This window comes from Mesocricetus auratus, unplaced genomic scaffold (genome assembly GCF_017639785.1).
Source record: "Mesocricetus auratus isolate SY011 unplaced genomic scaffold, BCM_Maur_2.0 Super-Scaffold_100010, whole genome shotgun sequence".
NCBI lineage: Eukaryota > Metazoa > Chordata > Mammalia > Rodentia > Cricetidae > Mesocricetus > Mesocricetus auratus.
The window spans coordinates 33754080-33766597 of NW_024429194.1; the positions used below are offsets into that span (position 1 = coordinate 33754080).

The window sequence follows — 12518 nt, forward strand, 5'->3', positions numbered from 1 at the left end:
TATTACAGATCTGAAACACAAAAACAAGAAAACGGAAATTATTAGCTTGTCCAAAATGACACAATGTACTTGTAGAACCGACAGTGACTGGTCTCTGGGTTTCAGTCCACACCAATGGCTGCTTTCCAGATATGCAGCTGGCTCATGGGAATGCAGAAAGGTCCCCTCTGCCCGGCATCTGACTGGTTGCCTGTGCCTACTCTCTTCCCGCCTGGCCCTCTGTGGCCACACCCCAGGCCCTTTACTCCCCAGCTCACGTGAGAAAGATCCCATAGGTGAGGCCTGTGTGGTCTCGGTGATCCTTCCACTGCTCCATGTGGTCTCTTATGGGGTACTTGCCCTCCTGCCGCATCACTTGTTCCAAGAGCGAGGCGCTGGCCAGATTCACATGGGCTTGAGTCCCAAAGGGGGTCGTCCACATTGGGCCGTATTTGACCTTGTTCAGCGCCTGTGGGTGTTAACCAAAGTGGAATAACTGGGGTCCAGTTGAGATGACATTTTCTGGAAGGAAAGATGGAGTGGGAACCAGCGGGCAGTACGAAAGCACACTGTGCAAGAGGGAGGCACAGTGGTGGCCGTTGGTTCTGCAGACAGAGACAGAAGAAGAGGCCATACGAAGAGTAAGACTACTGACACCGATGTTACCTGCAAGGGGCGGGAGGACCCGAGGCCTATGGAGGAATATGGATACATGGGAAACTGGGAGAGGGGCTGTTGCAGATTAGGTGCAGATATTTGCTTTAGGGAGTCTGAGTAAGCCTAAAGTTCCTTCTTAGCATTTAAATCTACAGTAGCAAAAAGGTATAATGACATATTATGTATGAAAATGGCATAATAAAACCCATTACCATTGCCACAAACAACATAAAAAGTGAAAGACCTGTATCGCAAGAACTTTGAGTCTTTAAAGAAAGAAATTAAAGAATCCCTCAGAAAATGGAAAGATCTCCCATGCTCTTGGATATGTAGGATCAATGTAGTAAAAATGGCAATCCTGCCAAAAGCAATCTACAGATTCAATGCAATCCCCATTAAAATACCAGCACAATTCTTCACAGAACAATTCTTCACAGACCTTGAAAGAACAATAATCAATTTTGTATGGAAAAAACAAAAGACCAGGATAGGCAAAAAAACCTTACTTAACAATGCAACATCTGGAGACATCACCATCCCTGACCTCAAGCTCTATTATAGAGCTGTAGTCCTGAAAACAGTTTGGTATTGGCACAAAAATAGACAGGTAGACCAATGGAATCAAATTGAACACCCTGATATTAACCCATACATGTATGAACATCTAATCTTTGACAAAGAAGCTAAAAATATACAATGGAAAGAAGAAAGCATCTTTAACAAATGGTGCTGGCATAACTGGATGCTGGCATGTAGAAGAATGCAGATCGATCCATGTCTATCGCCAAGCACAAAACTTAAGTCCAAATGGATCAAAGACCTCAACATAAATCCAGCCACACTGAACCTCTTAGAAGAGAAAGTGGGTGGTACCCTTGAACGAACTGGTACAGGAGACAGCTTCCTGAACATAACACCAGTAGCACAGACAGTGAGATCAACAATTAATAAATGGGACCTCCTGAAACCGAGAAGCTTCTGTAAGGCAAAGGACACAGTCAGCAAGACAAAAAGGCAGCCCATAAAATGGGAAAAAATATTCACTAACCCCACATCTGACAGAGGACTGATCTCCAAAATTTACAAAGAACTCAAGAAGCAAGTCTCCAAAACACCAAAGGATCCAATTAAAAAGTGGGCTACAGAGCTAAATAGAGAATTCTCAATAGAGGAGTCTAAAATGGCTGAGAGGCACTTGAGAAAGTGCTCAACATTCTTAGCCATCCGGGAAATGCAAATCAAAACAACTCTGAGATACCATCTCACTCCTGTCAGAATGGCTAAAATCAAAAACACCAACGACAATTTATGCTGGAGAGGTTGTGGTGAAAGGGGAACACTCTTCCACTGCTGGTGGGAGTGCCAACTTGTACAGCCACTTTGGAGATCAGTATGGAGATTCCTCAGAAAAATGAGAATAAACCTACCACAAGACTTAGCAACTCTACCCTTAGGCGTATATCCAAAAAATGCCCATTCGTACAACAAGGATGTCTGTTCCACTATGTTCATAGCAGCATTATTTGCAATAGCCAGAACTTGGAAGCAACCTAGATGCCCCTCAACCAGAGAGTGTATAGAGAAAATGTGGTACATTTACACATTGGAGTACTATTCAGCAGAAAAAAAAATAATGGAATCCTGAAATTTGCAGGCAAATGGATGGCACTAGAAGAAACCATCCTGAGTGAGGTAACCCAGTCACAAAAAGAGAAACATGGCATGTACTCCCTCATATATGGATTTTAGACATAGATCTGGGGAGTGCCAGCCTACAATCCCATGGCCAGAGAGTCTGGGAAACAGAACCTTCATTCGGTGGCTGATGGAAGCAGAGGCAGACTCCCACAGCTAAGCACTGAGCTGAACTCAAGAAATCCAGTGACAGAGAGGGAGGACTGATGACCAAAGGGGTTAAGACTGGGCTGGCTCAACCCCCAGAAACAGCTGACCTGACAAGGGTTAGCTCTTGAATCCCAGACTGATGCCTGGGAATCCAGCATGGGACTGATCAAGACCCCCTGAATGTGGGTGTCAGTGAAGAGGCCTAGGTAATCTATTGAGCCTTGGGTAGTAGATCAGGATTTATCCCAGGTATACAAATGGACTTTGGGCTCCCATCCAACAATGTGAGATGAACTCTCACCCTGAACTCTTGGGGGAGGGTCTAGGCCCTGCCCTGGATGAAATGACAGACTATGGACACCCCCATGGAGGGCCTCACCCTCCCTGGGGGAATGAGGGGATATTGGGGGGGGGTTGGTGGGAGGGCACAGGAGGAGGGAAGGGAAAGGAGAGGGACCTGGAATTGACATGTGAAGCAACCTTGCTTCTAATTTAAATTAATGTAAGTTTAAAAATAAAATATATTTAAAAAACATTACCTGGCATACCAGCTTAGACAAATAAGATAAATAGGACCAGTGAGGTGGCTCAGTAAGGTGCTTGCCATCAGGCTGTGATCTAAGTTTGATGGCCAGTACCCACATAGTAGGAGAGAACCAATTTCTGCAAGTTGTCTCCTGACCTGCCCACACACACTGAAACATGTGCACACCACAGATACATACATAGCACACCATGCACACACATACATGCACATGTACAACAAATAAATGTAGTAAAAATTTTAAGTTTTAGGTAAATAGAAAAATGTTAAAGATAAATAAATCTACTGTAGCTTGTAGCATCATTGAGTTGAATAAAAATGTAATTACCAAGAGAAAGATAAAACACAATTAGGAATTCTAAGAAAATCATAATTTGAGATGAGAAATGCAGAGTCAAATATGAAGTAGGCTGTGTTTTATTTGTTTTTTTAAAGCAACAACAAAAGTAACACGTGTGTTATGTAATTCCTAAGTCTTTTCTAAGAACTGGGGGCATAGCTCAAAGACAAAGATCCTGCCTCGAATTCACCAGTCCCTGGTTGGATCCTGCACACAGACACATCTTAGACTTTCTAAGGCACTTACTTGCTAATTGATACTCTTAGCATCTGGGAAGTTGGCATTGCTAAGGGCTTAGGAGCATCATTCAGTGATACAAAGCTTGCTTACCTTGAGCAAAGCCCTGGCTGCTACCATGTAGTGATAGTTGCTGAATGACAGAGAAAAGAAGATGGAGGGGAGGCCTAAAAGGAACCTACAGATGTGAAGCAGAATTTACTAGCTAAGCTACACCCACATGGTGAAAGAGGGAAAAAAAGCCCTGTGGTCTCCCAGTCACTTCCTCTTTCCCAATTGTTGCTGGAGACAAGACTCTAGGTCAACTCTGTTACAGAAACTTAGGACATAGAGCTTCTGTGAAACAAACAGGTTTACAGAGAAGAGACTCCTCTCTGAGGTTCCAGAAGGAAACACCACCTGATCTATATATAGTCCAGAAAAACATCAATCTTCCTGGTTCTCTCTGAATCACTGCAACATAATTGCTCCCTACCCAGCTCTCCAGAATCTACCTGGTTAACAAGACTGCCCATTTCTCAGAAGGCAGTCTTGTCAAGACCCCACATCCATTTGTTCCACACTTCCACCTCCCAGGGACATGACATGGCGGGTGTGGTAGCATCCTGAATTGTTCAACCACAGCGACTACTCCTATCTCCCCTCAGGAAAATCAGAGTGCACAAACCTGACTGGTGGGAGTCTCAAACGGCTCATCCCTATACTGGAGAACAATTGGTGATATTTCTAAAAATCGCTACAAGTTTACAAATGGAGTACAGGATAGTCACAGAATGGAATACATTATCAACTAAAAAAGCACAAAGTGACCCTACTGCACTAACACAGAAAGATACTCAAAGTAGACTGTCAAAAAAAGAATTTACAACTGCTGCCTAAGAAAGCAGGGCTGGAGCCGGGGAGCTTGCTCAGTGGCTAAAGCCCTTGCAAGAGGATCGGAGTTTGGATTCCCACAAACCACATAAGTGGCAGCCCACCTGTAGTTCTGGCCTTGGAAGGTGAACAAAAGGGGATTTCTGGAGCACGCTAGCTAGCAAGACTAGCTATATTGAGGCCGGGCGTTGGTGGCGCACGCCTTTAATCCCAGCACTCGGGAGGCAGAGGCAGGCGGATCTCTGTGAGTTCGAGACCAGCCTGGACTACCAAGCGAGTTCCAGGACAGCCTCCAAAGCCACAGAGAAACCCTGTCTTGAAAAACCAAAAAAAAAAAAAAAAAAAAAAGACTAGCTATATTGGTGATCTCTGGGTTTGACTGAGGCCCTGCCTCAAAAAATAAGTTGGAAGAATGAATAAGAAAGATCCCCGACATCAACTTTGGACCTACTTATATACCTGTGTGCACATGTGCATGCATCTGTACACACATGGGAGCACACATACACACACACACAAGCATACCATACACATGAAGGAAAGAAGCAGGGAAGGAGGCTAAATAAATACTCACTTTCATTAAGGAATACTAGATGGATATTTCAGACACAAGCATGATTAGCCAGGGTAGATAGGGAAAGGAGTGAGTGGATTAGTTACTCTGAGACTTTGAGGTGGAGTTTTCATCCAGACCACCACAGGGATAGAGACATACACAGCATGGTATGTTGTTTTAAGTTTTGAACTATGGAAATGTCTACATTTTTAATTTAAGAAAAAAAGAAAACAATGTTTTCTGGAACACATGTCACTAGCCATTGATCAGATAATTCTAGAAGGCAGAGAAACCTGTTGAACCCCTGCATTCATGCAGGTACTCCAAAATTTATGTGAACCTTACTTATATACATTTTTCTGTAAATGGGTTTTGTTTAATTTTCTTAAAGTTTCCATTTAAAAAAGTAAAAGTAAAAAAAAATTAGAAGAGCACTTGTCTAGTGTACATGAGGCCCAGAGTTTGATTCCTGGAGGTCAGAGGGAGAAGACAAGGACACAGACCACAAAAACTGGAGTTAGATGTATGGCACATGCCTGTAATCCTAGCACTAGGGAAGCAGAGGCAAGAAAATTACAGGTTCAAGACCAGCCTGAGCCACATGACAAAAAAGAAAAAAAAAAGTTGAGTAAGGTAACATTTTATTACAATGTGAATGGTGGTGACCTTCTGCAGTGACAAATAGTGCTCTGTAGATAAATTTACTTAGTTCTTTATACTGTGATTTATTTTCCAAATTTTCTACCACAATCTTGGAATCAGGAAAAAAAAACAATCATTTTTAAAAGGTCCAGTAAGGGGGCTGAAGAGATGATGGCTCAGTGGTGAGAGCTATCTCTTCGGAGGAGCCAGGATGGATTCTTAGCACACGCATGGTGGCTCATGATTACCTGTAAGTCCAGTTACAGGGGAGCTGATGCCCTCTTCCAGTTTCCACCAGAGCCAGGCATACACATGGTGCACAGACATGCGTGTAGGCAAGGCACTCATACGCATAAAATAATAAACATTTTGAAGAAAAAAATAGCCACTGAGTTGGACACAAGTGCCTTAACCTCAACCCGTAGCTCCTGAGGTTTCCTGACTCTCGGGGCAGAGGTTTCGATTTCTCCCTTTTTCCTTTAGACTTCTTTCTGTCAGTTTACTGGGTGGCACTTTGCAAGGACCTCCTTATGTAAGGACTTATTTTAGAAAGACACCAGGATACTTGCTGAGAGACGAGTGCTGCCCGGTGTGCCCAACATTAGGAGGTAACCTGAGCCAGCCAGGCAGTTTTCACAGAGGGCTTGCTGCCTCAGAGCTGCCCGCTGAACTGACATGTCATTGGGATGAATGAGAGGGCCAGTCCTCACTTGGAGGAACTCCAGAGATGGAGAGCGAGGAATTCATCAGCTGTGGCCTGGGGAGCTCCCATCCCTTCCTTCCTGGGCACAGGTATACAGCAGTAGCCACTGCAGAGAACTCCTGAGCCCAGAGTCCATGGCCCACTGACAGCTGAAGAGTGAATTACATATGCTCTCAAATTGCTTCCTAAGTATCCCGTAGATGTCTTTTTATTGTTGTTTTGTTTTGCTTTTTTTTAAAAGGTCTGTCCTCTGATCTCCACGTGTGCACCATGCCACACACACACACACACACACATACTCCAAATCAAAGTTACAATATTATATCATTCTATGCCCAGTAGGATAGCTTGAAAACTTCAACCAACAAAAAATAAGCAGGAAGTAAGCATTGATGAAGAACAAATTGGAACTCTCATGTTTTGCTAGTGGAGAATACAACAGGGTACTCACTGTGGAAAAGTTTGACATGGAATTATATGCGACTCAACAATTCTAGTCCTCTGTACAAAAGAAAGGAAAACATGTCTACACAGACTTGTCTACAGTGTTTACAGAAACAACAGCAAATGGTAGGCCAGTCCAGACACCCACCAAAAGGATGGTTAAACAGATAACCAAGCTATATACATACAATGGGGTATTGTTCAGCCATGAAACAAAATGCTGACACATGCCATAACTTTCTTAAAAGCACATGATAAGTAAAGGAGAGGGACACAAAACAAAAGGTCGCATGTTGAGGATCATCCTCTCCCTGTCTCCCTTTAGAATTGTTTTACCCAAACACTGAGTCCACATAAAAATGGTGGTCAGGGATGCCTGTAATCACAGCATTCCGGTTAAGGCAGAAGGATGGCAAAATTGAAACCAACCTAGGCTACATGCAGAGCCTGTCTCAAGAAAACAAGTCTTCTTACACACTTGAAATTTTATATTACTGTATTACTCCATTTCAACACTAAAAGCAAAATATCTTATGTGTATGTGTGTGTTTACATCTGTTAATTTCATGTACATATTAAATGTTGTATCTACATACATGATAAAATCTAATGAATTCTTTTCCGATTAGTTTATAGATGAGGGATCATGCAAACTAAAACTGTTGAATTAAACCAAATGTCTTGTGTTCACATAAAAAAATAAACTTTCAGTAAAGAAGTTGGCCTAAATTGGTTGGTAAACTAAAAATGAAAATGTCCTCAGAGTCATTAGCATACTTCCGTGTCCCGGTTGGGAGATCATGTTTATCTCTGCTAGATGTTGGGGCTTGACCCAAAGTCATAAAACTACAACTGCAGCCTAGAACAAAATGATCTCTGCTATAGCTCTTTGATAAACAAGACTAACACTGTTAGCTGAATGAAAGCACATCGCTAAAACTGTCAGTACTAATATATGGTAGACACACAACTTTCCTGTGTGGGTTATTTTAGATCACAGAAGTCTACATGTGACCTAAGAATAAATATGTAAATAAAAATTTAGCACTCTATCTCCTGTATCCTGTGCAGCAAGTTAATGTGAAGGCTATATTCTTCGGCAAGGAAACATCTCACAGCTCAGTTTTCATAATGGATCTAGGCATAACAGCTTAAATCAATTACATAGACATTTATACCTTTTCCCATGCCTTAAGATTCTAAAATTACTATAAAGCTGATAACAGGTATAAAACATCTGAGTAACTACTAAGTTAAAAGTAATTACTAAGAAAAAAGGTCTCAAATAAACAAAAACAAAAAACAAAAGCAGGTTAGTGGTGGCACACACTTTGGGAGGCAGAGGCAGACAGATCTCTGTGAGTCTGAGGCCAGCTTGGTCTATAAAGCAAGTTCCAGGACAGCCATCGTTATGAAAAGAAACCCTGTTTCAAAACATACAAACAGCAACAACAACAAAACCCTGAAAAAAGTCATTAGAAATTCAGGCATTTTTGACTTCTTATGTTTAATAGAAAAGATCATGTGTTTGGATCCACATTTTTTTCAGGAACTGGTAACATGGAAAAATCCAGTGCTGGTTGGTATCTTTCCGGGTTCTCATTAAAAAGGTACTAAGATCCCACAAAGGTAATTACCATATATAATTTTATATGCAAAGAATAAAACTGAGATATATTTTGACGAAAAATGTAAGATATGAATAGAATTCTCTCACTGAGAAAAAGAGCAATTTTTTTTTCTAAATTTTGACGTGATGAGAGTATTGGTGATCCAGCCTAAAGCTTTGGGCATGCTGGCCAGGTCAGTGCCCAGGCCACTGGGTTAAATTTACAGTCCTGATGCTTTTTTCTTCTTTGTACTTCATATACTCTCTAGGTACTCGCCTAGATTCCCAGCACTTGAAGCAGAGGCAGGTGAATCTCTGTGAGTTTGAAGCCAGCCTAGTCTACACAGCAAGTTGCCAGTTAGCCAGGGACACATAGTGAGATCCTGTCTTAAAAAAAAAAAAAGAAGGAAGGAAGGAAGGAAGGAAGGAAGGAAGGAAGGAAGGAAGGGGAGAAAAGAGAGGAGGAAGGAGGAGAAGAAGAAAAAGGAGGAGGGATTGGGATGGAAACAGAGAGGGGGGGATAGAGAGGGGAGGGGTGGGGAGGAATGAGGAGAAAACTATTGATTTTCAAACTCTATAGAAAAAGAAAAAAGAAAAATATTTGCTTGTGAGAATGCCACATGGCCTAGGCCACACAGGTACCTGACAAGCCAGGCACAGGCTTTATTCCTGCTTTTTTTTTTTTTTTTTTTTGGCAGTATCTCACTAGATAGCCTAATGGCCTGGTGTTAAGGCATAGGCCACCATGCCTGGTTTTATGCAGTGGCGGGGACTGAACCAGCAGGACTTCATGAGTGGCAGGCAAGCACTCTCCCAACTGAGCCACATTCTTGCCTCCAGAGCTTCAAAAATATTTTTACTAATTATTTAAGTTTTTTGAGAGCTAGAGAAATGGCTCAGTGGTGAAGAGTACTGGTTGCTTTTCCAGAGGACCTGAGTTCAATTCCTAGGACCCACATGGTGGCTCCCAACCATCTGTAACTCCAGTCCTGGGGAATCTCACACCCTCTTCTGGTCTTTTCAGATATCAGGTACACATATGGTGTGCAAAACACTCAAACACACAAATGAAAAAGAAATAAATCTTTGACAAAAGAATGTTATACAATATATTTTGATCATATCCACCCTCCACTTTTCCCTGTAACTCTTCCCAGAATAACCCCTTCTCCCTCACTACCTAACTTCATGTGTTCTTTTCTCTGAGATCCTCCATTGAAAGGTGGCTCACCTGGAGAGATGGCTCAGCAGTTAAAAGCACCGGCTGCTCCTCCAGAGAACTCAGGTCCTAGTCTCGGAATCCACAGATGGCTCACCCCATCAGTAACTCAACTCCAATGGGTCTGACACCCTATTCTAGCCTCTGAGGGCACTGCATGCATGAGGTGTGCTTTCATACACACAGGCAAAATACCCATACACATAAAATAAAAAGAAATAAAGAATAGCCCAGCAAGTACAAGTTGTGTTGCCCATGTACTTCTGATGCGGGGCTGTCCACTGGTGTATAATATAAAATTACCAGGAGCCACACCCTTAAAAAAACTGACTCTCCCTTAGATGCTACCAACCACCACTAGCTCCTCAATTACAAACTCCTTCCCACTCTATGCTAGAACATTGACTCCGCTGCAGTGTTTTCTTCACCTGTTTATTTGTTTGTAGACAAGGACTTATTGAGTAGCCCTGGCTAGCTGGGCATGGTGGTGCTGGCCTTTAATCCAAGCACTCTGGAGGCAGAGGCAGGCAGATCTCTGAATTAGAGGCCAGCCTGGTCTACATAGCGAGTTCCAAGGCTACAGAGAAAAACCAACAACAAAAAGCCAAAGCAAACCAATACAAAACAAAAAAGATGCCAGGGGAAGGGAAGACATCTCTATTAGAGAGCTAGTGGAGACGCTGTGCTAAGAAGATTAGTCACAGATGCCTAGAGAGTCAGGCCCTCTCTAGACAGGAGTCACTGTCAAAAAGACATAGTCAATAGGCAATGACTCTCTTTAGTTGTGGACCCAAAACTTGCTTGACGTCATCACCCAGAAGGTTCCATTGGAGAGATAATTACCCACCAAATGTTGTGGCTCACATCTGTAATTCCAGCACTCAGGAGGCTGAGGCAGGAAGACCAGGAACTGGAGGCCAGTTTGGGCTATGTAGCAAGCCATAGAGAGAAGGCAGGAGGGGGCAAAAGCACACTGTGTATCAGACGGTGGTATACTCGGGAGGCGGAGGTAGGCAGATCTATGAGTTCGAGGACAGCCTGGTACACCGAGTGAGTTCTAAAACAGTCAGGGCTAACAAAGAAACCCTGCCTCGAATCCTCTCTCCACCGAAAAATGTACACTATGTTTAGTGGGTGAATCTATGTCAACAGCCCTAGGGAAAGCCTGCAACAAAGCACTTTATTGAATCTTATCAAGTCTGATTCCTGGCAGCATAGGCTGATGTCTACCAGCAGGGTGGCATCATGAGCAAGTCTCAGCCCCTCCTGGGACATAAACAGATGGCTGTGGCAAAAGTCGGCTTGGGGTTAACACAAGTGGAATGAATAAGTTGATCAGACTATAGTCTCCTGGATACACCATTACTTAGGGCCCAGTAATCTATGTTCCGTTCAATCCGAGCCACAGAGATTGCAGGGTGCCAGGCAAGAAGGCTCAGGAGCAATCCGTGGTAAACGCTCAACTTCTTTTCATGCCACGCCTACACTTATGGAACCAAAACTATGAGAATTTGTAAATAGCAAGGATGAGGAAGTGAATGGCTAGCTCTGCTGGCTGATCATGAGCGGCCACAGAAGGTGATGGTGATGTTCATAAGGTGACAGATCCTAAGATGGTCTTTACGAGGGCCATACGTCAGAGAGCAGCGATGTTTTAAGATGACAGAAGGTATAAAGGGAAGAAGGTATAGGGAAGAAGTCATTGAGCCACTTTGAGACAAACATGGAGACACGTGGAGAGATGAAGAAAAAGGATATGTAACTGCTGTTGAGACCAAACACTGAACAGTAGAAAGAGAGCAAACCTCTGCCTCAGAGGATGCTGGAAGCCAATCCTGGTAGATCAGGAGTCATGGAAGAGACTAAGATCTCTTTTTTGGTTCCTGTCCATACTTCATCTCATCTGAGTTGCTACCATGCCTTAGTTAGGGTTTCTATTGCTGTGAAGAGACACTATGACCGTGTCAACTCTTAGAAAAGAAACCATTTAACTGAGGTGGCAGCTTACAGTTCAGAGGTTCAGTCCATTATCACATGGCGGCTGGCAGGCAGACATGGTACTGGCTTCATTTTGTTCAAAAGGCAACAGGAAGTAGGCTGTCTCAGTGGGTGGTATCTTGAGCACATATGAGATCTCAAAGCTCATTCCTACAGTGACACACTTTCTACAACAAGGCCATACTTGCTACAACAAAACCACTCCTCCTAATAGTGACACTCAAATGAACTTATCAGGCCAATTACATTCATACTACCACATACTACCAATTTTTAACCTGACAAATGGCGAATCTGAACTCTAGAACTTATAGGAGCTTCCCAACAGCCAGACCTCAGAATGGCTCAGCCTCCATGAAAGACAATAGGACAAGATCAATTTTCTGATTTGGTGTCTTTGATCTCACCCGCCTGTCGACATCTTTGGTGTTTTTTGTTTTGTTGTCACAGCTTACTTGTTGTTTGAAACAGAGTCTCTCTATGCAGTCCTGGCTGTCCTGGAACTCACTGTGTAGACCAGGCTGGTGTCAAACACAAGGAAATCTGCCTGCCTCTAACTCCCAAGTGTTGGGATGAAAGGAGGGCATCGACACATGTGGCCTTGTCACAGCTTGTTTGAAGGCTGACAGCCAGTTAGGTGCAGCTGTACCTACATGGGATTGATAACATCTCTAGTTAGTCTCCAAAAAACGTGCTGGACCAAATCTGTTCTCTGAGCAGGCCAGACCTACCTTCACAAGATCATGTATCCACTGTAGTCAGATGTTGCCTAAAACAAACAGAGGGGATTTGATACAAGCCTTTTTTGGTAAATTTATGAGGCCATCTGAGGAGAGTGACCTGTTTCTGGACTTTTTTCGGTCTTTCCTGTT

General features: G+C 43.1%; 1 protein-coding gene across 1 annotated transcript in view; it reads right to left on the reverse strand.

Moving 5' to 3' along the window:
• The window catches only part of LOC101842686 (sterol 26-hydroxylase, mitochondrial), a 28399-nt gene that overhangs the window by 5785 nt on the left and 10096 nt on the right, over positions 1–12518 (reverse strand). The window contains exon 2 of the mRNA XM_005070489.4: positions 258–448. Coding sequence (XP_005070546.1) covers positions 258–448 — 191 coding nt within the window. The remainder of the gene's footprint in view (positions 1–257; positions 449–12518) is intronic.